This window comes from Mesoplodon mirus (genome assembly GCF_964341445.2).
Source record: "Mesoplodon mirus genome assembly, chromosome: 8".
NCBI lineage: Eukaryota > Metazoa > Chordata > Mammalia > Artiodactyla > Ziphiidae > Mesoplodon > Mesoplodon mirus.
The window spans coordinates 99,649,257-99,672,834 of NC_138984.1; the positions used below are offsets into that span (position 1 = coordinate 99,649,257).

At 39.5% G+C, this 23,578-nt stretch overlaps 1 protein-coding gene across 5 annotated transcripts in view; it reads left to right on the forward strand.

Moving 5' to 3' along the window:
• IWS1 (interacts with SUPT6H, CTD assembly factor 1) overlaps nt 1-18,048 on the forward strand; it is a 64,732-nt gene extending 46,684 nt beyond the window's left edge. For 4 of the 5 annotated variants that reach the window (XM_082631103.1, XM_082631105.1, XM_082631104.1 and 1 more), the window contains exon 14: nt 978-1,348. In XM_082631103.1, the coding sequence (XP_082487229.1) occupies nt 978-1,109 (132 nt within the window). In that variant the 3' untranslated portion in view covers nt 1,110-1,348. Of the gene's footprint in view, nt 1-977; nt 1,349-17,401 lie in introns of those variants that run through there. The other variant, XM_082631109.1, reaches the window with a different exon arrangement.
• The last annotated feature ends 5,530 nt before the right edge of the window (nt 18,049-23,578 follow it).

The following is a 23,578-nucleotide window of genomic DNA, read 5'->3' on the forward strand; positions in this document are numbered from 1 at the left end:
TCTTTTTTTAACCACTCGACAGTCGTAAAGATTGGATTGTTAGATTACTGGAGCCAGCAAGAAGAGTTTGCCCTGATACGACATAAATGGCAGGCCTTTTCAACATTTCTAAAAGGTGTCAATTTCTTGGAGACCACACCTTTTCAAGATACGGTCTTTTCAAAGTAGAAGAGAAATTACCCAACAAGCAAACCTTTAAACATAAAGGGCAAGCAGGAGGAGATGCAAGAAGTATAAGCCCCATGGTTCAAGAGAATTAATTTACTTTTCTTTTTGTGTCAAACTAATTGATTGCAAAATAGTAGAAATAGCAATGATAGCTGCTTTTATTTTGAGCGCCAGTTGTGTGCCCGCCTCTGTGCTTGTATTTGTCATTACCTTATTCACTCCTCCCAGCAGTGCTGGAGGTAGCTCAGACGAGGTGCATCATTCGTACAGGGTTACAGAACCCTGACGAGTTTCTCGTCAGAAACCGGAGTTCCGGCAAGCGCCTAGCGGTTCTAACCTCATTCATTATGCTCCAGGCTTTTTCTCGATGACTTTCCTTGCCTTAGAAGATCATTATTGTTTATGCCAGCACTGTTTGAAGGTGTATATGTCAAGGGGTCACCTGCACATTTGGTCTTTGAAAGGGAGAAACATACAGTCAAAATGTAATCTGATGGAATTAAGGGGATTGTAGTTTCAGTTTTAACCCCCCTTTCTCTCTTGTAGCAAATTTCTGTGGACTAGAGGCAAAATTTGAAAGTAAGGCACAGATAAGAAAAAAATTATTTTCCATTGAGAGAATTGAACATGCTTTTCTAACACTGCTGTGTATACTTGCTCTGTTGTTCCTGAGGTCACCAAGGCGTATTCTGGTTATTCCAGTGCTGAGAGCTCTTCTGTCTGCTGGCTTTCAGATAAAAGAAGACGAAAGACAAAACTAAGTGTATGTGTTTCAATAATTTGCTCTTTAATTTTTACCCCACTCTTAGTTTCAGGGGACCTCCAAGAAGGGTATCAGTCGACTGGATAAACAGATGAGAAAGTTCACAGACATCAGGAAAAAAAGCAGATCTGCACACGCAGTAAAAATCAGCATCGAGGGCAATAAAATGCCCTTGTGACTGCCTGGGAGGTTCCCTAACTCTGCTCTTAAGAAATGCGCAATGGACTCTTTGGAGAAAGATGATATTTTAAAAACTTTTTTAGTGTACCTGTAAATGATTCAGCTTGTATGAAATATTGTCATAGGACTTGCATTTCTCTCAGCTATATTTAAAACCATTTGTTGTGCACTTTGTACAGAAGAATACTAGTCATACTTCTATCAACTTTACACAATAAAATTCCATTCTGGTTTTGGGGGGCTGTCTCTTCATTGTCTTCAAGGATGCATTCTCCAGGGGGGTGAAAATTAGTTCTTGGTGAGTGCAGAAAAATTTTAGATATTATAGTGGTTTGTGGCCCTTCAGAGTGCAGACTGCTTAACTGTGGTGTGGTTTGTCTGGTCGTTACCCTTGGTTCCCGACCTTGAGCTCCTACAGCCCTTGGGATTGCTGGGTGCTAGGGACGTCTTTGTGATGCAAATGAGGTGAGTCATGGTAGACCCCTGGAGAGCTTTAGGGTGGGGGCCGGTCACCAGAAAGGGCCTACCACGTAATTAGAGGGTCGGGACTTCGGGCAGGCCTCATGGCCTGGGGGCTGGGGGTGCTGGAGGTGGGCATAGTCATGTTCCCCAGTGATGTAATCAGTCGTGTCCAAATAGTGAAGCCCAGTTAAAGACTCTGGACACTGAGGCTCTGATTGGTGAACACACTAATGTGCTGAAATGGTGATGGGCCTTAATTCCACAAAGAAGGGGTGCAGGAGCTCTGTGTTTCCTCCCAGACCTCACCTCACCCTGTGTGTGTACTGCATTTGGCTGGTACTCCTCATTTGAATCCTTTACAATAAACCTAATTTTAAGCGCAGTGCTTTCCTGAGTTCTCAGTCATTTTAGCAAATTCTTGAATGTGAGGGGATTGTGGGAACCCCCAAATTAGTCAGAAGTAGTAACTAGTCGGTCAGAAGTGGGGATGGACTCCACTTGTAGCCGTCCTCTCCACTGCAGGCAGCTCATGGAGGACTGAGCCCTTACACCTGTGGAGTCCAGTGATGACTTCAGGGGGTCAGTGTCAGAACTGAATTGCAGTATCCTACTGGGGTTGAAACAAAATGCTGACAAAATCTTATTTCTTAGTATTTCTCGTTAGGGAAATTTTTAATTATTTGATGTAAATTAAATTTGTTTTCTCCTTGGGGGGATCCTACAATCTGAAAAAAAAGATTGAGAAATACTGTCTTAGAGGAAACATGGACATAATTAAAAATCACTGTAATTGCTGATAAGCAGCCGGGCAGTTGGGATAGAGAATAATATTGCTTATGGCTATATTCTATTTTTGTGATACTTTAAAGTCATTTAATTAGTCTCTGCAGACTTATTTATGAGAAGTCTCTTGTTAGTCAAGATGACTAAATCCAAGAGTAAGTAATTGATTTTAATTATAGAAATCTTATGATACAAACTGGGGAAAGGTTATCTGGCAATATTGATTTTCAAAAACACATGAGGATCTTATTGGCGATAAAAGCCTTGGAACAACCAAAAAATCAGGAAGTTGGTGCACTTTACTCATAAAAAAATGAGGATCTCTTTACCCTTACTTTCAACAAATTTAAAAGCACAAATGTGATAGTTGTAAAAAGCAGGTACATAAAGATATCAGAATAGCTAACCACTAGGTGGAGATGGAAAAACAACTATTTTCTGCTATGGCGTTTTTGCTTTATATTAATACCCTCAGAAACACTCGTGAGAACAAAACAAACAGCCATCTACTGAAACAGATGTTGATGACCCTGATCATTAAAAATTCGAAACAAGAAAAGTAGAATAGTACTTTTTAAAAAAGACTTTAAAGTTACTAATACACCATTCTGGCATTTAATGGGGTAAGCTCTGGTCATCTGAAAATTTCACCTATGTAGGGTAAAACTGATGGTGCCAGGTGTTAAAGTGATAATCATACCTGGGGAATTCAAAATGTTAAAAAAAATTGCTGGTTTCTGTATAAACCGCCATTGCTGTGTGGTTCATTTTAAGTCTCAAAACTGGCCGAGAATAGTCTTTTTTTTTTAAATTGGAAATACTTCCAATTTACAGTAATGTTGCAAAAGTGGTAAACTCCCATGTACCCTTCACCTATATACACGAAGTGTTAACGTTTTGCCACATTTGCTGACAGCTTGCCTCTTGATCCCCAAATACTTATGCATATTTCTCCCCAAAACAAGGACCTTTAGTTTGTCCCAGTGTGGGTGGTGTTAACTTTGGCCACTTGGGCGTAGTGATGCAGAATCACTTTTTTTTTTTTTTCAATTAAAAGAAACAGTTTGGGGCCTCCCTGGTGGCGCAGTGGTTGAGAGTCCGCCTGCCGATGCAGGGGATACGGGTTCGTGCCCCGGTCTGGGAGGATCCCACATGCCGCGGAGCGGCTGGGCCCGTGAGCCATGGCCGCTGAGCCTGTGCGTCCGGAGCCTGTGCTCCGCAACGGGAGAGGCCACAGCAGTGAGAGGCCCGCGTACAGCAAAAAAAAAAAAAAAAGAAACAGTTTGAATTGATTAATTTTAATTTTGGGAAATTAGTTGTATGTGAATATGTAAAATACACATAAAATTTGCCATCTTAAAGGACAGTATCCAGTTAGTGGCAATACAAGCATTCCCTTTATTGTGCAACAGTCACTGCCTTCCATCTCTGGAAATCTTTTCAGCTTGCAGAAGTGAAGCTGTACCCATTGAACAGTAACTCCTTATTCCCCTCTCTTCCAAGCCTGGCAAACACCATTCTACTTTGTCTCCGATTTTGACTACTATAGATGTCTCATGTAAGTGGAATCATACATAATTCTTTTTTGACTGGATCATTCATTCAGTTAGCATAAATGTCAAGGTTCTCCTATAGTGTAGCATGTGAAAGAATTTCATTTTAAGGCTGAATAATATTGTATCACGTATATACCACATTTTGTCTATCCATTTTGTTGATGGACACTTGAGTTGCTTCCACCTTCTGGCTATTGTGAATAATTCTGCCATGAATATGGGTATACAGATATTTCTTTGAAACTCTGCTTTAAATTCTTTCAAGTATATAGCCAGAAGTGGAATTGACAGATCGTATGGTAATTCTATTTTTAAAATTTTTTATTATTATTATTATTATTATTATTATTATTTTTTGCGGTACGCGAGCCTCTCACTGTTGTGGCCTCTCCCGTTGTGGAGCACAGGCTCCGGACGCGCAGGCTCAGCGGCCATGGCTCATGGGCCCAGCCGCTCCGCGGCATGTGGGATCTTCCCATACCGGGGCACGAACCCGCATCCCCTGCATCGGCAGGTGGACTCTCAACCACTGCGCCACCAGGGAAGCCCCAGTTATTATTTTTTTAATTTAATTTTTTTTAATTCAATTTTTTTTTTGGCTGCATCGGGTCTTAGTTGAGGCATGCAGGATCTTTCGTTTCGGCGCGGGCTCTTCAATGTGGCGTGTGATTTTCTCTAGTTCTGGTGTGCAGGCTCCAGGGCAGGTGGGCCCTGTAGTTTGTGGCATGTGGGCTCTCTTGTTGACGCGTGTGGGCTCAGTAGTTGTGGCGTGCGGGCTTAGTTGCCCCATGGCATGTGGGATCTCGGTTCCCTGACCAGAGACTGAACCCGAGTCCCCTGCATTAGAAGGTGGATTCTTTACTGCTGGACTACCAGGGAAGTCCCTGGTAATTCTATTGTTAATTTTTTTAAATGGCTGCACCATTTAACATTCTCACCAACAGTGCAAAAGGGTTCTGATTTGTCCACACCCTCACCAACACTTATTCTCTGGTTTTTTGATAGTAGCCATCCTAATGGATGTGAAATAGTATTTCATTGTGATTTTGATTTGCATTTCCCTAATAATGATATTGAGTATCATTTTGTATTCTTATTGGTGCTTTGACTATCTTTGAAGAAATATCTATTCAAATCCTTTGCCCAGTTTAAAGTAAGTTTTTCCTTGTTGAGTTGTCAGAGTGCTTTATGTATTCTGGATAACTCTTTATCAGCCATAAGATTTGAAAATTTTTCCCCATTCCTTGGGTTGTATTTTCAACTCTGTTAATTGTACCCTGTGACACACAGTTGATTTAAATTTTGATGTAGTTCAATTTATCTTTTTCCTCTTTGATTGCCTGTGCTTTTGTGGTATCCAAGAAATTATTGTCAAATCCAATGTCATGAAGCTTTTCTTTTTTTTTTTCTTTTCCATGCAGTTTTTATTTTTGCCTTTTCCAACAACAGTGTTGTTCATTTTTTAAAATTTTTATTGGAGTATAGTTGAGTTACAGTGTTGTGTTAGTTTCAGGTATACAGCAAAGTGAATCAGTTATACATATATACACTTCTTAAGATTCTTTTCCATTAAACGCCATTATAGAGTTTATTGAGTAGAGTTCCCTGTGCTATACAGTAGGTCCTTATTAGTTATCTCTTTTATATATAGTAGTGTGTATATGTCCATCCCAATCTCCCAGTTTATTCCTCCACCTCCCCTTACCCCCAGTAACCATAAGTTTGTTTTCTACATCTGTAACTCTTTCTGTTTTGTAGATAAGTTCATTTGTACCCTTTTTTTAGATTCCACTTATAAGCAATATCATATGATATTTGTCTTTCTCTGTCTGACTTACTTAACTCAGTATGACAACCTCTAGGTCCATCCATGTTGCTGCAAATGGTATTATTTCATTCCTTTTTATGGCTGAGTAATATTCCATTGTGTATATGTACCACATCTTCTTTATCCATTCCTCTGTTGATGGACATTTAGGTTGCTTCCATGTCCTGGCTATTGTAAATAGTGCTGCAGTGAACACTGAGGTGCATGCATCCTTTCAAATTATGGCTTTCTCTAGATATATGCCTGGGAGTGGGATGGCTTTATCATATGGTAGCTCTATTTTCAGTTTCTTAAGGAACCTCCATACTGTTCTCCATAATGGCTGTACCAATTTACATTCCCACCTACAGTGAAGGAGGGTTCCCTTTTCTCCACACCCTTTCCAACATTTATTGTTTGTAGATTTTTTGATGATTCATGAAGTTTTTCTTATGTTTTCCTATAAGAGTTTTATCTCTTACATTTAGGTCTTTGATCCACTTTGAGTTAACTTGCATTTGATATAAGGTAAGCATACAACTTTTTTTTTTTTGACATGTGAATATCTAGTTTTCCCAACACCATTTGTTGAACAGATTGTCCTTTCCCATTTAATGGTCTTGGCACCCTTGTCAAAAATTATCTGACCATATATGTCTATTTCTGGACTCCATCAGTCTATGTTTGTCTTTGTGCCAGTCTGATACTTCTTCGACTACTGTAGCTTAGCATTAAAATTTGAAATCAGAAAGTGTGAGTCCTCATACGTCATTCTTTTTCAAGACTGTTTTTGCTATTTGGGACATTTGAGATTTCATATGAATTTTAGGATGAATTACACTGTTTCTGCAGTAAACATCATTGGGATTTTGATAGGGTTTGTATTGGTTTGGTAGATCACTTTGGATAGTACTGACATCTTAAGAATCTCCCAATCTATGAACACAGGGTGTCTTTCCATATATTGTTTTCTTTAACTTCTTTCAGCAATATTTTCTCATTTTCGGTACACAAGTCTTTCACCTCCTTGGTTACATTTAGTCCTAAGTATTCTTTTTGATGCTATTGTAAATGGAATTTTCTTAATTCCCTTTTAGGATTTTTCGTTGTTAACATGCAGAAATGCAACAAATTTTTTCATATTTTATATCGTTCAACTTTGCTCAATTTGTTTATTCTAACAGCTGTGATGTGTGTGGGTGTGTGTGTAGAATCTTTTGGCATGTCTGTATTTAAGAGCATGTCTGCAGACATTATTTTTCTTCTTCCTTTCCAGTTTGGTTGACTTATTTCTTTTACTTGTGAAATTACTCTAGCTAGGACTTCAGTACCATTTGATTAGAAGTCTCAAAAGTAGGCATCCTTAATTTTTCCTGATAGAGGAAAAGCTTTCAGTCTTTCACCATTGAGTGTGATGTGAGCTTGTCATGTATGGCCTTTATTATGTTGTTATAGTTTCCTTCTATTCAGTTTGTTGAATGTTTTCATCATGAAAAGATGTTGAATTTTGTCAAATGCTTTTTCTGCATCAGTTGAGATGGTCATGTAGTTTTTGCCCTTTATTCTGTTAATGTGATGTGTTACACTGATTGATTTTTGTGTTTTGAACCATACTTGGATTCTAAGAATAAATCCCTCGTGGACTTCCCTGCTGGTGCAGTGGTTAAGAATCCGCCTGACGATGCAGGGGACACGGGTTCGAGCCCTGGTCCAGGAAGATCCCACATGCCGCGGAGCAGCTAAGCCCATGTACCACAACTACTGAAGCCTGCTCGCCTAGAGGCCGTGCTCTGCAACAAGAGAAGCCACTGCAATGAGAAGCCTGGGCACTGCAACGAAGAGTAGCCCCGGCTCACCGCAACTAGAGAAAAGCCCACGCGCAGCAACAAAGATCCAACACAGCCAAAAATAAAACAAATTTATTATTTATTATTATTATTATTATTATTATTATTATTATTGCGGTACGCGGGTCTCTCACTGTTGTGTCCTCTCCCTGTTGCGGAGCACAGGCTCCGGACGCGCAGGCTCAGTGGCCATGGCCCACGGGCCCAGCTGCTCCATGGTATGTGGGATCTTCCCGGACTGGGGCATGAACCCGTGTCCCCTGCGCCACCAGGGAAGCCCAATAAATTAATTTTTTTTTAAAGAATAAATCCCTCTTGGTCATGGTGCATAATTCTTTTATGTGCTATTGAATTTGTTGGCTAAAATTTTGTTGAGGATTTTTTAAAAAACATTTCCTAGAAATAAAAAGCCATGATTTTGTTGTTGTCAACAGCATTAATCACAGAGTGACTAGAATTTTTGTTCACCTCTACTGTTTATTAATATTACTTGAATATTCTCTTGCTTTTACGGTTAAAAGCATTGAACACCTATGATACCTAATGAATGTGTATTCTTGCTTATATTATATGCTATAGTCATATGATTCCTAGACTCTGGCACTGATCTTACTGTTCACTGATACTTCTTACTCAACAGATGGCCTGAAAATCACTCTAATAGCAACTTGTATTTTAACTTTAATTTGGCAAAGTTATTTTTCTAGCTACTCTGGCAGTATGGCCTAATTCAACTTCTTAATTTGGTAATACACAATCCTATTGGATACAGCAAGAGAGTTATCATAACATATTGACCCTTCCCCTTCTCTAGTGGTAGGAATAAAGGGTTAATAATTGACCAAATATCTGTAGTGAAACAATTCAGAATTTTAAAGGCAGTCTCTAATTACTCTGTTCTAACATTTGGTACACGTTCTTTATTTTTGAAAATGTGGTAATATGTACAGTTTATCCACATATAAAGTTATGTCTTAAAGTGAAAGTTAAGAGGTAATTGTTTAGTATCTATACAACTTTTATTGCTAAGAGCTTTTTTTCTTAGTCATAATACATTTTTGAAAATCACGTTTCGAGAGTTTCATGTGAGTCCATTATAGCATGAGAAATAGATTGTCTTTTTAGTTCAATAAATTTTATTTTCCTAGGGTTTGAAAATAAAAGACAATCAGCTCATACAGAAATTCATTTTAACAAACGTTTATGTTTAGATCATGATACTTAATGATGTAGGGAGTCTCAAGGTGTAGAAAGTATGATCCCAGCTTCGAGATGTTTATAATCTTGCAAATAATTAGAAATGCCTCACTCTAATAATAATAATAAGCATCAGAGATTGTTAGTTTGAACAGTCACCTGATACATAATCATCTTTGTCATATCAAAATTCAAAAAAGTCATTCTGGGGCCTCCCTGGTGGCGCAGTGGTTGAGAGTCCGCCTGCCGATGCAGGGGATACGGGTTCGTGCCCCGGTCTGGGAGGATCCCATATGCCGCGGAGCGGCTGGGCCCGTGAGCCATGGCCGCTGGGCCTGCGCATCCGGAGCCTGTGCTCCGCAACGGGAGAGGCCACAACAGTGAGAGGCCCGCATACCGCAAAAAAAAAAAAAAAAAAGTCATTCTGAAGAGGACCTTCACTGAGTTACATGTGAATAATATAGGCCTACAGGTTTATTTACTTTATTGTAAGACATGGACACAAGAGGATTGTTTTTCCCCTGTGTTGAGGATGTTTCCACTTATCTCATTCAATATCCCCATTTAATTTTCCTTGTAACAATTCTTTTAAACATGGATCTTTTAAAGAATTGATATACTTCCTTTTACTGAATTATGACAATTTTGAAAGCCAATATCCTTTCATTTATTTTGCAGGAGGGGGTGTGAATTACTAGAATTAATTTTTAAATAACCTTTTAATATTTTAGACTGAAGTAGTGGGGTTTTTTGTTTTTATTGAGATATAATTGACATACATTATATTAGTTTCGGTGTACAACATAATGATTCAATATTTGTATATATTGTAAAATGGTCAGTCATTCACTGCAGTGAGTCTAGTTATCATCCATCACCATACATAGTTGAGAATTTTTTTCTTGTGATGAGAATTTACCAGATCTACTCTCTTAGCAACTTTCAAATATGCACTACAGTGTTATTAACTATAGTTGCTATGCTGTACATTACATCGCCATGACTTATTTATAACTGGAAGTTTGTACCTTTTGATTCCTCTCACCCACTTCACCCATAACCCCACCCCTCGTTCACTGAGATTATTATTAGCAGTAGTATTTTTTTTTTTTTTTGGTACGCAGGCCTCTCACTGTTGTGACCTTTCCCGTTGTGGAGCACAGGCTCCGGACACGCAGTCTCAGCAGCCATGACTCACGGGCCCAGCCACTCTGCGGCATGTGGGATCTTCCCGGACCGGGGCACGGACCCGTGTCCCCTGCATCGGCAGGCGGACTCTCAACCACTGCGCCACCAGGGAACCCCCGCTGAGAATTTTTGGATCAATATTCATCAGGGATATTGGTCTGTAGTTTTCTTGTCTTGTATTGTCTTTCTCTGGTTTTGGCCTCAAGGTAATACTGGCCTCAGAGTTTGGAATTTGGAAGTGTTCCCTCTTCCATTTTCTTTTGGAATAATTTGAGGAGGATTGCTCTTAATTCTTTTCATGTTTGATAGAATTCACCAGTGAAGCCATCTTGTCCTGGACTTTTCTTTGGTGGGAGGTTTTTGAGTACTGTTTCAATCTCCTTACTAGTTTTTTTCTTTTCTTTTCTTTTCTTTTTTTTGATTGCACCACACGGTACGTGGGATCTCAGTTCCCCAACCAGGAATTGAACCCACACCCCCTGCATTGGAAGCACGGAGTCCTAACCACTGGACCTCCGGGGAAGTCCCTCATTCTCCTTACTAGTTATAGATCTATTCATATTTGTATTTCCTCATGATTCTGTTTTGGTACATTGTGTTTCTAGAAATTTGTCCATTTTATCTAGGTTACCCTATTTGTTGACATACAGTTCATAATACTCCCTTATAATTCTTTTTATTTCTGTAAAATTAGTGGTAATATCCCTTCCTTGATAGCTGATTTTAGTTATTAGAGTCATCTCTTTTTCTTAGTCACTCTAGCTAAAGTTCAATTTTGCTGATCTTTTCAATGAACCAAGCCTTTGTTTTGCTTTTTTTTTCTTTTTTCTATATTTCATTTCTCTCTGCTCTAATCTTTATTTTTTTGCTGTTGCTCTGAGTTTGTTGTTATTTTTCTCGTTTTTTAAGGTGCAAAGTTAGGTTGTTGATTTCAGATTTTTTTAATATAACAACAATTATAGATTTATCTCAGCATTACTTTTGCTGCATCCCATAAGTTTGGGTATGTTGTATTTTCATTTTCATTTATCTCAAGACATTTTCTAATTCCCATTGTGATTTCTTTGAGCCATCGGATGTACTATGTAAATTCCATATATTTGTGGATCTTCCTGTTTTCTTTTGCCATTGATTTCTCTAGTTTCTTCCGTCATGATCAGAAAAGATATTTTGTATGGTTTCAATCCTTTAAAATTTAGTAGGAGTTGTTTGTGGCCTTACATCTGGTCTATCCCAGAGAATATTCCATGTGCACTTGAGAATAATGTATATTCTGCTATGGTTGACACATTCTGCATATATCTGCTAGGTCTAATTGGTGTCTGCAGTGTTATTCAAGGCCTCTATTTCCTTACTGATCTACTGTCTTGCTGTTCTGTCCATTATTGAAAGGGGGTATTGAAGTTTTCTTCTATTTTTGTAAATCTGTCTATTTCTCCCTTTAATTCTGTCAGTGTTTGCTTTACGTATTTAAGAGCTCTGATGTTTGCTATATATATGTGTGTGTTTATATGTTATATATTCTTGGTGAATTGACCTTTTCATCATTATATAATGTCCTTCTTTGTCCCTTATAACAGATTTTGACTTTAAAGTCTACTTTGCATATGAAGTGTATGAAGGTTACCTTTTCTCCATATCCTCACCAACACTTGTTATTTGTTGTGTTTTTGGTAATAGCTCTTCTGACAGGTGTGAAGAGGAGATAGCTCATTGTGGCTTTGATTTTCATGTCCCTGATGATTGAGGATCTTCTCCGTTGGCTATCATTATGTTTTCTTTGGAAAAGTGTCTATTCACGTCTTCTGCCCATTTTTTAATCACATTTTTTTCTATTGAGTTGTATGAGCTCTTTACATATTTTGGATATTAACCTCTTAACAGATATATGATTTGAAAATATTTTCTCCTAATCAATAAGTTGTCTTCTCACTTTGTTGATTGTTTCCTTTTCTGCACAAAAGCTTTTTAGTTTGATATAGTTCCATTTGTTTATTTTCGCTTTTGTTTCCCTTGCCTGAGGAGACATATCCAAAAAATATTTTTAAGGCCTATGTCAAAGAGTGTACTGCCTATGTTTTCATCTAGGAATTTTATGGTTTTGGGTCTTACATTTAAGTCTTTAATGCATTTTGAATTTACTTTTATGCATGGTGTGAAAGAGTAGTCCATTTTGATTCTTTTGCATGTAACTGTCCATTTTTCCCAACACCATTTACTGAAGAAGCTGTCATTTCCTCCTGTACATTCTTGCCTCCTTTGCCGTAGATTAATTGCCCATATACATGTGAGTTCACTCTGGGCTTTCTATTCAGTTCCATTGATCTGTGTCTGGTTTTATGCCAGTACCATTCTGTTTTGATTACTGTAGCTTTGTATTGTAGTTTGAAATCAGGGAGTGTAATACCTCCAGCTTTATTCTTCTTTCTCAAGATTGTTTTGGCTATTTGGGGTCTTTTGTGTTTCCATACGAATTTTAGAATTATTTGTTCTAGTTCTGTGAAAAACATCATGGGTATTTTAATAAGGTGTGCATTGAATCTGTAGGTTGCCTTGGGCAATATGGTCATTTAACAACATTAATTCTTCTGATTAATGAACATGATACATCTTTCCATCTGTGTCATTTTCAATTTCTTTCACCAGTGTCTTATAGTTTTCTGAGTACAGGTCTTTTACTTCCTTAGTTAGATTTATTCCTATGTATTTTATTCTTTTCGATGTGATTGTAAATGGGACGTTTTCTTAATTTCTCTTTCTGATCGTTGTTAGTGTATAGAAGTGCAAGAGATTTTTGTATATTAACTTTGTATCCTGCAACTTTACCAAATTCATTGATGAGCTTTAGTAGTTTTTTGGTGGTGTCTTGAGGGTTTTCTATGTATAGTATCATGTCATCTGCAGACATTGACAGTTTTACTTCTTCCTTTCCAATTTGGATTATTTTTATTTCTTTTTCTTGTCTAATCGCTGTGGCTAGGACTTCCAATACCATGTTAAATAAAAGTGGCGAGACTGGGCATCCTTGTTTTGTTCCTGATCTTAGAGGAAATGATTTCAGCTTTTCACTATTGAATATGATGTTAGCTGTGGGCTTATCATACGGCCTTTATTATGTTGAGGTATATTCCCTCTATACCCACTTTTGGAGACTTTATCATAAATGGATATTGAATTTTGTCAGAAGTTTTTTCTGCATTGAGATGATGATATTTTTATTCTTCAATTTGTTAATGCGGTGTATTGCATTGATTTGCAGATATTGAACCATCCTCACATCCCTGGGATATATCCCACTTGATTATGGTGTATGATCCTTTTAATGTATTGTTGAATTTGGTTTGCTAATATTTTGTTGAGGAATTTTACATCTGTGTTCATCATTGGCATATAATTGTTCATAGTAATTTCTTATGATCTTTTGTATTTCTGTGATCACAGTTGTAACTTCTCCTTTTTCATTTCTGATTTTATTGATTTTGGCTGTCTCTCCTTTTTTTTCTTAATGAGTCCAGCTAAAGACTTCTCAATTTTGTTATTTTTTTCAAAAAACCAGCTCTTAGTTTCATTAATCTTTTCTAGTATTTTTTTAGTCTCTATTTTATTTATGTCTGCTTTGATCTTTATGATCTCTTTCTTTCTACTAACCTTAGGTTTTGTTTGTTCTTCTTTTTCTAGTTCCTTTAGGTGTAAGGTTAGGTTGTTTATTTGGGATATTTTTGTTTCTTGAGGTCAAGGCTTGTACAGCTATAAACTTCCCTCTTAGAGCCACTTTTACTGTATCCTATAAATGTTGGGTCATTTTGTCTTCATTTTCATTTGTCTCCAGGTATTTTTTGACTCCCTCATTGATTTCTTTAGTGCTCCATTGGTTGTTTAGTAGCATAGTGTTTAGCCTCCACATGTATGTGATTTTTGCAGTTTTTTTCTTATAGCTGATTTCTAGTCTAATAGCATTGTGGTTGGAAAAGATGCTTTGTATGATTTCAGTGTTCTTAAATTGACTGAGAATTGTTTAATGGCCTGGCATGTGACCTATCCTGGAGAATGTTCTATGTGTACTTAAAAAGAATGTATTCTGCTGCTTTTGGGTGGAATGTTTTATATATTTTTTTTTCTTTTTTTTTCCATCTGGAATAATGTGTTATTTAAGGCCAGTGTTTCCTTATTGGTTTTCTGTCTGGATGATCTGTCCATTGATGTAAGTGTGGCTTTTTTTTTTTTTTTTTTTTTGGTCATGCCATGCAGTTTGCAGGATGTCAGTTCCCCAACTAAGGATTGAACCCAGGCCATGGCAATGAAAGCCCAGAATCCTAACCACTAGTTCCCTAACAGGGAACTCCAGTAAGTGGAGTTTTAAAGTCCCCTTATGTTATTGTGTTACTGTCAATTTCTCCCTTTGTGTTAATATTTGCTTTATGTGTTCAGATGCTCCTATGTTGGATGCATATATATTTGCAATTGTTATATCTTCTTCTTGGATTGATCCCTTGAGCATTACATGATGTCCTTCTTTTCCTCTTGTTACAGTTTTTGTCTTAAAGTCTATTTTGTCTGATATAAGTACAGCTACCCCAACTTTCTTTTTGTTTTCGTTTACATGGAATACCTTTTTCCATCCTCCTACTTTCAATCTGTGTGTGTCTTTAGCTCTGAAGTGAGTCTCTTATAGGCAGCATACATATAGCTTTTGTTTTTGTATTCATTCAGCCACTCATGTCTTTTGATTGGAGCATTTAGTCCATTTACAGTTAAAGTAATTATTGATAGGTATGTACATATTGCCATTTTGTAAATTGTTTTGAGGTTATTTTTGTAGTTCTTTTTTGTTCTTTTCTTCTTTTGTTCTCTTCCCTTGTGATTTGATGACTATCTTTAGTGTTATATTTGAATTCCTTTCTTCTTCCTATATGTGTTTCTATTATAGATTTTTGGTTTGTGGTTACTGGGAGGTTTATATATAGCAATCTCTATATATATGTGATTAAGTTGCTGATCTCTTAAGTTCAAATGCATTTTAACAACCCTGCATTTTTACTCCCTACCCTGTTTACTGTTTTTGACATCATATTTTACATCATGCTTTGTCTGTGTATCCCTTAACTACTTATTGTGGATATAAATGCTTTTACTCCTTTTGTATTTTAACCTTCCTATTAGCTTTATACGTGGTTGATTTACTACATTTACTGTATATTTGCCTTTATCAATGAGCTTTTTCCTTTCATAATTTTCATGTTTCTATTTGTGGCCTTTTCTTTTTCACTTAGAGAAGTCCCTTTAACATATTTTGTAAAGCTGGTTTGGTGGTGCTGAACTCTTAGCTTTTGCTTGTCTCTAAAGCTTTTGGTGTCTCCATCAAATCTAAGTGAAAGCCTTGCTGGTACATTATTCTTAGTTGTAGGTTTTCCCTTTTCATCACTTTAACTATCATGCCACTTCCTTCTGGCCTGCAGAGTTTCTGCTGAAATGTCAGCTGATAGCCTTATGGGAGTTCCCTTGTATGTAACTTATTGCTTTTCCCTTTTTCCACTTTTAATATTCTCTCTCTATCTTTAATTTTTCCCATTTTAATGGCAATGTGTCTTTGAGTGCTCCTCTCTGGGTTGATCCTGTTTGGAAGTCTCTGTGCTTCCTGGATCTGGATGTCTCTTTCCTTTCCCAGGTAAGTTGGCTGTCTCCACTTCACTTAGTTCTTCTTCTGGGGTTTTATCCTGTTCCTTCATTTGGAATATATTCCTCTGTTGCCTCATTCTGTCTAATTTGCTGTTTTTATCTCTATGTATTTGGTAGGTTGGTTACATTTTCTGACCTTGGAGAAGTGGCCTTTTGTAGGAGATGTCCTATGAGTCCCAGCAGCACACTCCTCTCTGGTCACCAGAGCTATATGCTGTAGGAGTGCCCCCATTTGGGCAGCGTGCCTCCTTTTGTTGTGGCAGGCTGACTACTGTGGGTGGTCTGGTAGGTGTGGTTAGCCACCATCCGGTTGGTCTCCAGGCCCTGCCTTGTGCAGATGCTGCTGGCCACTGGTGGTCAGGGCTCGGTCATGACACTGCTGGATACAGGGCCCCTGGGGTTCCTAGGGCTAGTGCTGGCCCACTGGTGGGCAGAGCTAGATTCTGGAGTGTCCTTTGCATTTGGAGGAAGAGTGATTTATTTGTAGTTCTTGTCTTTGTTGTATGCTCTTTGAGCAAGAAGTTATATTTTTTGGCTAGACATAGTCTAGAAATAGAGAGGGTTCCCCTGGACCAGTTCTGTGTGAGACTGGCAGAGGTCAGTAAGCACTGGTCTTTTGAGGAGGTTACATGGTAGTTGACCAGTGTAGTTATGTGTAGCCATTCCAAGCTGGCCTCTTCTGAAATGCATGTCAGGAAGGAGTAGGACCAAGTCAAAGAGTCTGTGAGTTCCCAGGGGTCAAGGACCAGGTCCATGTGGTTGTCTCCAGTTTGCTGAGCTAAACCGACACACAGCACTTCACATTTTTGACATTTATTGTACTTCTATGAGATGGTGTTATCCCTGTTTTATGAAGAAAATAATGCCAAGGGAACAAGGTGCCACCTACCTGGTGAGTGGCAGAGCCAGAATTCAAGCTCAGACCTTCTGATTCCAGATCCTATGTGCATTCTTGGCCACCTTATCAATTGGATCTTTAACACATGGAGTATGTGATAGCTTTTATTGTTCAGACTTTTCATGCCTTGGCTTTTATTTTCTGATCATTCCTAATGATTGCTAGTCTCTTTTTACTGATGAAGTCAGAGAGAAAATCATGAGGTGGATAAAGCCATTTAAGTGTTTCTTGAGAAATGATATTGTTCAATATGAAATTTTAAAAGAAATCAAATACAGTAGAGTTTCAGCATAATCATATTAAACTTGGAGGTGAATTCAGAATGAATTTGCTCTCATATCAACAAATTTTCTTTTCTAAAACCTTTTAAAGCAGAAAAGCAAAACTTTGTAAGTCAGTCCCAAAGCATAGGTGGTCTTATAAGGACCATCCTGTACGTTTCTCTACCGAAAGGGAGAGGAACTAAAACCAGCCTTGTGCCTACTATGTGTTGGATTAATTTTTTAATTAACTATAAGAAGTCATCATTACCTTTTATTTTTTATTCTTTAATTATATCAGTTCCAGGTGTACAGCATAATTGTTCAACATCTGTATACACTACAGGGTGATCACCATCTATCATTACCTTTTAATAAGTAAGAAAATGTGTTCAAAATGAAATGATAGCCCAAAGTCACACAGTAAATAGCAAGCCATCCAAGGATCCGAAGTCAATTCTGCCTCCAAAACTTTTGGTTACGCTCTGGTGTTTTCTGGAGGAAATGCTAGGATTTAAATATATGCTTGGAGTTTTTGTGCTGAGCCTGTACTTGCTCTTGGACCTTGTTAAACTTATGCCATCTGAAATGAACACCTGTGTCCATTCTCTCCCAGGTCTTGCTGTTTTTGCTCAGTGCAATCACACCTTGAATAACAAATGGAGACCTCAGGACACTGACAAAGCTAAATCCTAATGAAGAGCCTCAGTGGGTCACAGCCACGTAGGAGCTGAGATTCAGCCAAACTGGTAAATGGTTTGATGACAGCCTTCTTCAGACATCGTATGCATTGATTTTCGTTAGAGCTAAGGATCTGGGGGGAAAGTTTTGAACTTTGTCCACTACTGGGTTTGATTATTGATTGGATTAATGGGCTGGAGTGGCCCAGACAGAGGCCCACTTGCAGGGATTATGGGAGCCCTGAGAGAAAAGGATTCACCATAAGAGAAGGACCAGGTGACCGAGCAAGCCCGTCTTCCCAAGAAGATGGGATGTTGGAGGGAATGTGTAGTTCCAGGTATGTATGTCCTGACCCAGTCAATCTGGAGATACACCACCCTGAGAAGGCGTATACTTATTCCAAAATTGAGCACTTGCCATTGCTCAAAATATTTAACAAACCGCGACATCATCTTCAGAGTCCCCTGAGTGTCCACAATGGTAAGAAACTGTTCTTTCAAGAAAAGCAGGCTTGGAACAAGAATGATAAGTTATTCAGAGCCAAATCTGCTAATTGAGGCAGCTGAATCAAGATAATTAACTTTTGTGTCAAAAACCATGTGTTCTTGTACCCATGAGGGTGCACCTGGAGGAGGCCTTCCCGCCATGCTGCGGGAGTCATCGCAGCCTCCGGGGGCAGAGCTTCATTCTCTACCCACTCACCCCTGTATGTTTTTTACATTATTATTTGTTTAATTGCACAAGGAAAAGCTGCCCATGGTTGAAAAAGAAACAGTTAACAGTGCAAAGGATGCGAGTGAAAATCTCCCTACCACACACAGGCAATCATGTTTCCACTCTCTTATGTGAGCATATGTGGTTCTAAATGGTCCCTTCTAAGAAAGGAAGTGAGGGCCCGGCACCCACACCGTTGTCACCTTTCTTTCCCACTCACCACGCTCTTAATGGAGCTCTCCTGCGGGTAAGACTTTTAGCACTTCGCTCCACAGAGAGGCACAGATAATCAAGAAATGCCCAAGGCAGACCTGTGGGACTCCCCAGATTCTTAAACACCACCATAGCAGGGAATTGCCACTGCTCTGTACCCTGAAATTTTTCTTCTCCAGCTCTCTCACATCAGATCATTTTCTGTTCACGTCTACAGCCAGCGCTAATAGTTGGACTTCTTTTGGAAGAAGGGAGAGACAGACGGAGGAAGGGAGAGGGAGAGAGAAGAAAAATGGGGGGAGGGGCAGAAAGAGGGGAGGGGAAGCGGGGGCCAGGACTTCTCACTCATGGCTATAGGGTTGTTATGAGTTGAACTGTGCCCCCTTCAAATTCATATGTTGAAGGTCTAACCCCCAGTACCTCAGAATGTGACCTTCTTTGGAAATAGGGTCATTGTAGATGTAATTAGTTAAGTTAGGATGAGGCCCTACAGAAATAGGTGGGTCCCTAATCCAGTCTGACTGGTATCCTTATAAAAAGGGAAATTTGGAAACAGACACACGGGGAGAACACCATGTCAAGAGGAAGACAGAAATCAGGGCGCTGCTTCTACAAGCCAAGGAGTGCCAGAGATTGCCAGCAAAGCATCACAAACCAGGTGAGAGGCGTGAATAGAACCAGCCCTGCTGACACCTTGATTTTGGACTTCTGGCCTCCAGGACTGTGAGAGAATAAATATCTGTTGTTTAAGTCACTCAGTCGGTGGTACTTCGTTAGGGCAGCCCTAGCCAACTAATGCTCCAGTCAAAAGCAAGCTGTTGGCACTTCCTTCAGTCAAGGAAGCCCAACAGTGAGGAGGAAAGTTTGGATTCTGGTGCCAGCATGCCCCTCACCTCCAGTACTTGCCGGCCCTGTCTACTGAATCCCCCCATAAATCTTCCACTTTGCAGTGGGGACCTACACAGTAACAAGAACCAGATAAACTAAAGGAGGCTGTCACTTGGGCTCTCCCACTAGTGCCCTGAGGGCAAGACTTAAAATTAGAAGTTGTAGCCACCTCCAAGTTTGCTTCCTGGAGTCTCTGTGCCAAATGGACAGGTAAATGCTTCACGACGGACTTTTGAAGATGTTCCTCTATCTCTTCTAGCATTTAATGTTGCTAAAGAGAAATTTGCTTATGCCTTTGAAGATGACCTTTAAAAAAAAATCTCTCTAGAAGCTTTCCAGTGTCTATCTTTGATCTGAACGTTCACAAGAGTGTGTATAGGTGTGGGTCTTTTTCTACTCACTTGCTTGGCCCTTGATGGGTTCTTTTAATTTGAAGACTTATCTCCTCAGTTCTGGGGCATTTTTTTCTCTTATTCCTTCAATAATTTGTACTTTTTCATTTTTTTTCTACTCTCTTTTTCTGGTATGCCATTTAATCAGATGCTGGACACCTATATTTATGTGTTTTTTCTCCTTGTGTTATTTATGTATGAATATTTATCTTGTATTATGAGTTGTAATCCGGTACTTCTTTATTTTGTTGTTCAGATGGATCCAGCTTTGGCCATTGGGGACTCTTTCAGTTCGCTCCTATGTCTCTCTGACATAGCCCCATCTGTGTGTGTGTGTGTGTGTGTGTGTGTGTGTGTGTGTGTGTGTGTGTGTGTGTTCTGAGTGATTCCTTCCTTTCTGCCACTATAAAATACTCCAGGCTCATCTTGTATATTTTCTGCCTCAGTCCTAGAATCAGACATTTCTCTGGGGATCCCTGGTTCCTTTTATTGGAGAATAGTATCGGAAACCAAGATCTGGGCACTAGTCATGCTTGTTGCTACTGCGGCGTTGCTGCATCTAGGCCCTCCCAGCAAGAGCTGAGACAGAACAAGGATATAAATGTGTGTATACCACCCCATGTATATAACCCTATCTCTAAATATTTCTCTGTGTAACCACCTGTATCTGTGTTAAGCTAAACATGAATTCGTACTGATGTTTTCAACTCGAATCTATTACCTTGTGGATTATTCTAGTGTCCTTCCCTTCCTTATCTGTAAGCTGCCACTCCAACAGGGAGAATCCTGGCTTCCACCCTCTGCCATCAGAATTGCCAACCCATACACCTAAGAGAAACAACTTTACCAACTCAAGTTCAGTTGTTATATGCATTATTTTTCCCTTTAGTCTTACAGACTCCATTCATTTCCAGGGTTACATAAGTCAGCACCTTTACCCCAATCCCCTTAAGTGAGATTGTTTCGTGTATTTGTGATACATGAGATTTTTTTTTGTCACAGTCTGCATTTCATTGTAGGATTTCCCCAAACTTCTAAATGATTTTTTAAATTTGCATATATTAAGGTTCACTTTTTATACTGAAATTCTATGGGTTTTGACAAATGAATAATATCATGTATCCATCATTACAGTATATAGAGTAGCTTCACAGCCCCACCCCCCAAAAAAACCCTTCTGTTTCACCCATTCAACCTCTTTTTTTCCCCTAAACCCTTGGCAACCACTGACTTTTTACTGTCTCTACAGTTTTACCTTTTCCAGAATATCATATGGTTGGACTCATACAGTAAGTACCATTTTCAGACAGGCTTATTTCAATTAGCACTATGCATTTACAGTTCATCCTTTCGGTGGCTTGATAGCTCATTTGAAACATAATAATATTCTGTTTATGCATATAGCACAATTTGTTTATCTGTTCAGCTATTGAAGGATATCTTTGCTATTTATACTTTTTGGCAATTACCAAAAAGGCTGCTATAAACATATCTGTTTAGGTTTTGTTTGGAAATAAGTTTTCAAATTAGTTGGCTAAATATCTAGGCACACAATTGCTGGGTCATGTGTTGAGGCTATGTTTAGCAGTGTAAGAACTGCCAATCTATCTTCCAAAGTGACTGTAGTATTTTGCTTTCCCACCAGCAATGACTAAAATTTCCCGTTGCTCCACAATCTTGACAACATTTAGTGTGGTCAGTGCTTTGGATTCCAGCTTCTCTAACAGGCTTGTAGTGGTATCTCCTTGTTGTTTTAATTTGAAATTCCCTAGTGGCATATGATGTTGGGCATCTTTTCATATGCTTATTTACCACCTGTACATCCTCTTTGGTGAGTTGTCTGTTTAGATCTTTTGCCCATTTTAAAATTGGGTCTCTATTTTTTTATTACATTTTTTCTTGTTTAAGGATATAATTTTCAAAAAAATATCTCTTTAAGGAAATTAAATTTTTCTTTTGTTTCTTGAATTTCTCTATTTCCTCTGGAGTCAGTTTTTCTATTTCTTTTTTTTTTTTTTTTTTTTTTTTTTTTTGTGGTATGCGGGCCTCTCACTGTTGTGGCCTCTCCCATTGCGGAGCACAGGCTCCGGACGCGCAGGCCCAGCGGCCATGGCTCACGGGCCCAGCCGCTCCGCGGCATATGGGATCCTCCCAGACCGGGGCACGAACCCGTATCCCCTGCATCGGCAGGCGGACTCTCAACCACTGCGCCACCAGGGAGGCCCTATTTCTTTATTTGAGTTCTTTTACTTTCACATCAAGGGTTTTCTTCAAATATCCAGTGAGTCTTAGTTTGTATTTTTTCCTTTAAATATTCTTTTGTGGAAAATAAATAACACATACCAAAAAAGAAAATATGAAACAGAAATGTTAAGTTGAATGAATTTTTATCCAGATGAAGAAACCGAACATTGCCAGTATTATGCTAGAAGCCTTCTGCATGCCTGTCTATCAGAATTCTCTAACTTCCTGGCTCCCTCCCCAACCAGCTTATCACTATTCCGACTCAATATAATCATCTCCTTTTTAAAAAAAGTAGTTTTTACACCAGACAAATATGCACCTATAAATACTGTGGTTGAGTATTCAGTCATCTTTTAAAATGTGAGAATAAGGTAATGTTTTGAAATACAGGAGGGACTTCCCTGGCAGTCCAGTGGTTAAGAACCTGCCTTCCAATGCAGGGGACATGGGTTTGATCCCTGGTCAGGGATCTAAGAGCCCACATGCTGCGGAGCAACTAAGCCCGTGCGCCACAACTACTGAGCATACGGGCCACAACTAGAGAGCCTGCATGCTGCAACTACAGAGCCTATGCACCACAGCTACAGAGCCCACACACTCTGGAGCCCACACGCCACAACTAGACAGCAGCCCATGCACCACAATGAGGAGCCTGCATGCCATAGCAGAGGATCCTGCATGCCACAATGAAGATCCCGTGTGCCACAACTAAAACTCTACACAGCCAAAAATAAAATAGAATAAATACTTAAAAAACAAACAAGCAAGCAAACAAACAAAGAACAGGAAAAGCTATAGAAATTGGCAGAGCCCACTGATTGGCAGGCTTTGCTTTAGGGTCATGAGGCAAGGGCCAGGCTTTGCACTGGGAATGCCAGGAGGAGGAGAACTTGAGGCTGAGATTCCAACATATAACTGCCCTAACCCTCCCCAGGTAATTTATTCAGCTTCTTTACAGCAGAAGAACCCTTCTCATGACTGTCGTGGTGGTATTTGCTGCCTTCTTCTCTGGAGGGCAGCACCAGTCCTCTTGCCCAGAATCCTCCCCTAGGTCTCATCCCCTGGGAGTTGGACCTCCTGCCTCCTCTGCTATGACATCCTGAAGAGACAGTTCCTGGTGAGAAGTGGCAAGCAGAGCCCAACAGGCATCTCATCTTCTCAAGGTTTGGAGCACGTGTTCAATAGGATAGCCACCTCCTTCAGAGTCCTGGGAGGGGCAGGAATATAAACTTCCTTGTATTTAGCCACTTTGAATAATGCTTTAGCAGGTTCGGCCCAAGGGATGGGCACCACAGACCCAAGCAGCAGAGGCATGCTATCTCTTTAAAAGGCATCTCCCCCAACTGCCAAGGAGGCCAGCCTCAGCCTGACACCTCTGCCCCACCTGCTCCTCTACCTGCCTCTCGTCTCAAGGGTTCCCTAAATTACCAGCCTGGCTGTGGGGAGCTCCTCATGCTACAGCCTGTTACAGAGTCGGAAGTAGCCCACGCTTTGTGCAGAGGTGTGCCCTCCTCCCCCTTTACCACCCAGCCCCCAAAGCTTTATATTGTCCAGCACCTGCCTAGTAGAAGACCAGGAATGTGGACTGATCTCCCACTCAGGGCAGCTCAGGACCTCTAGCCCCAAAAGTCAATTCCAATGGTAGGAGTTCACTCAATACT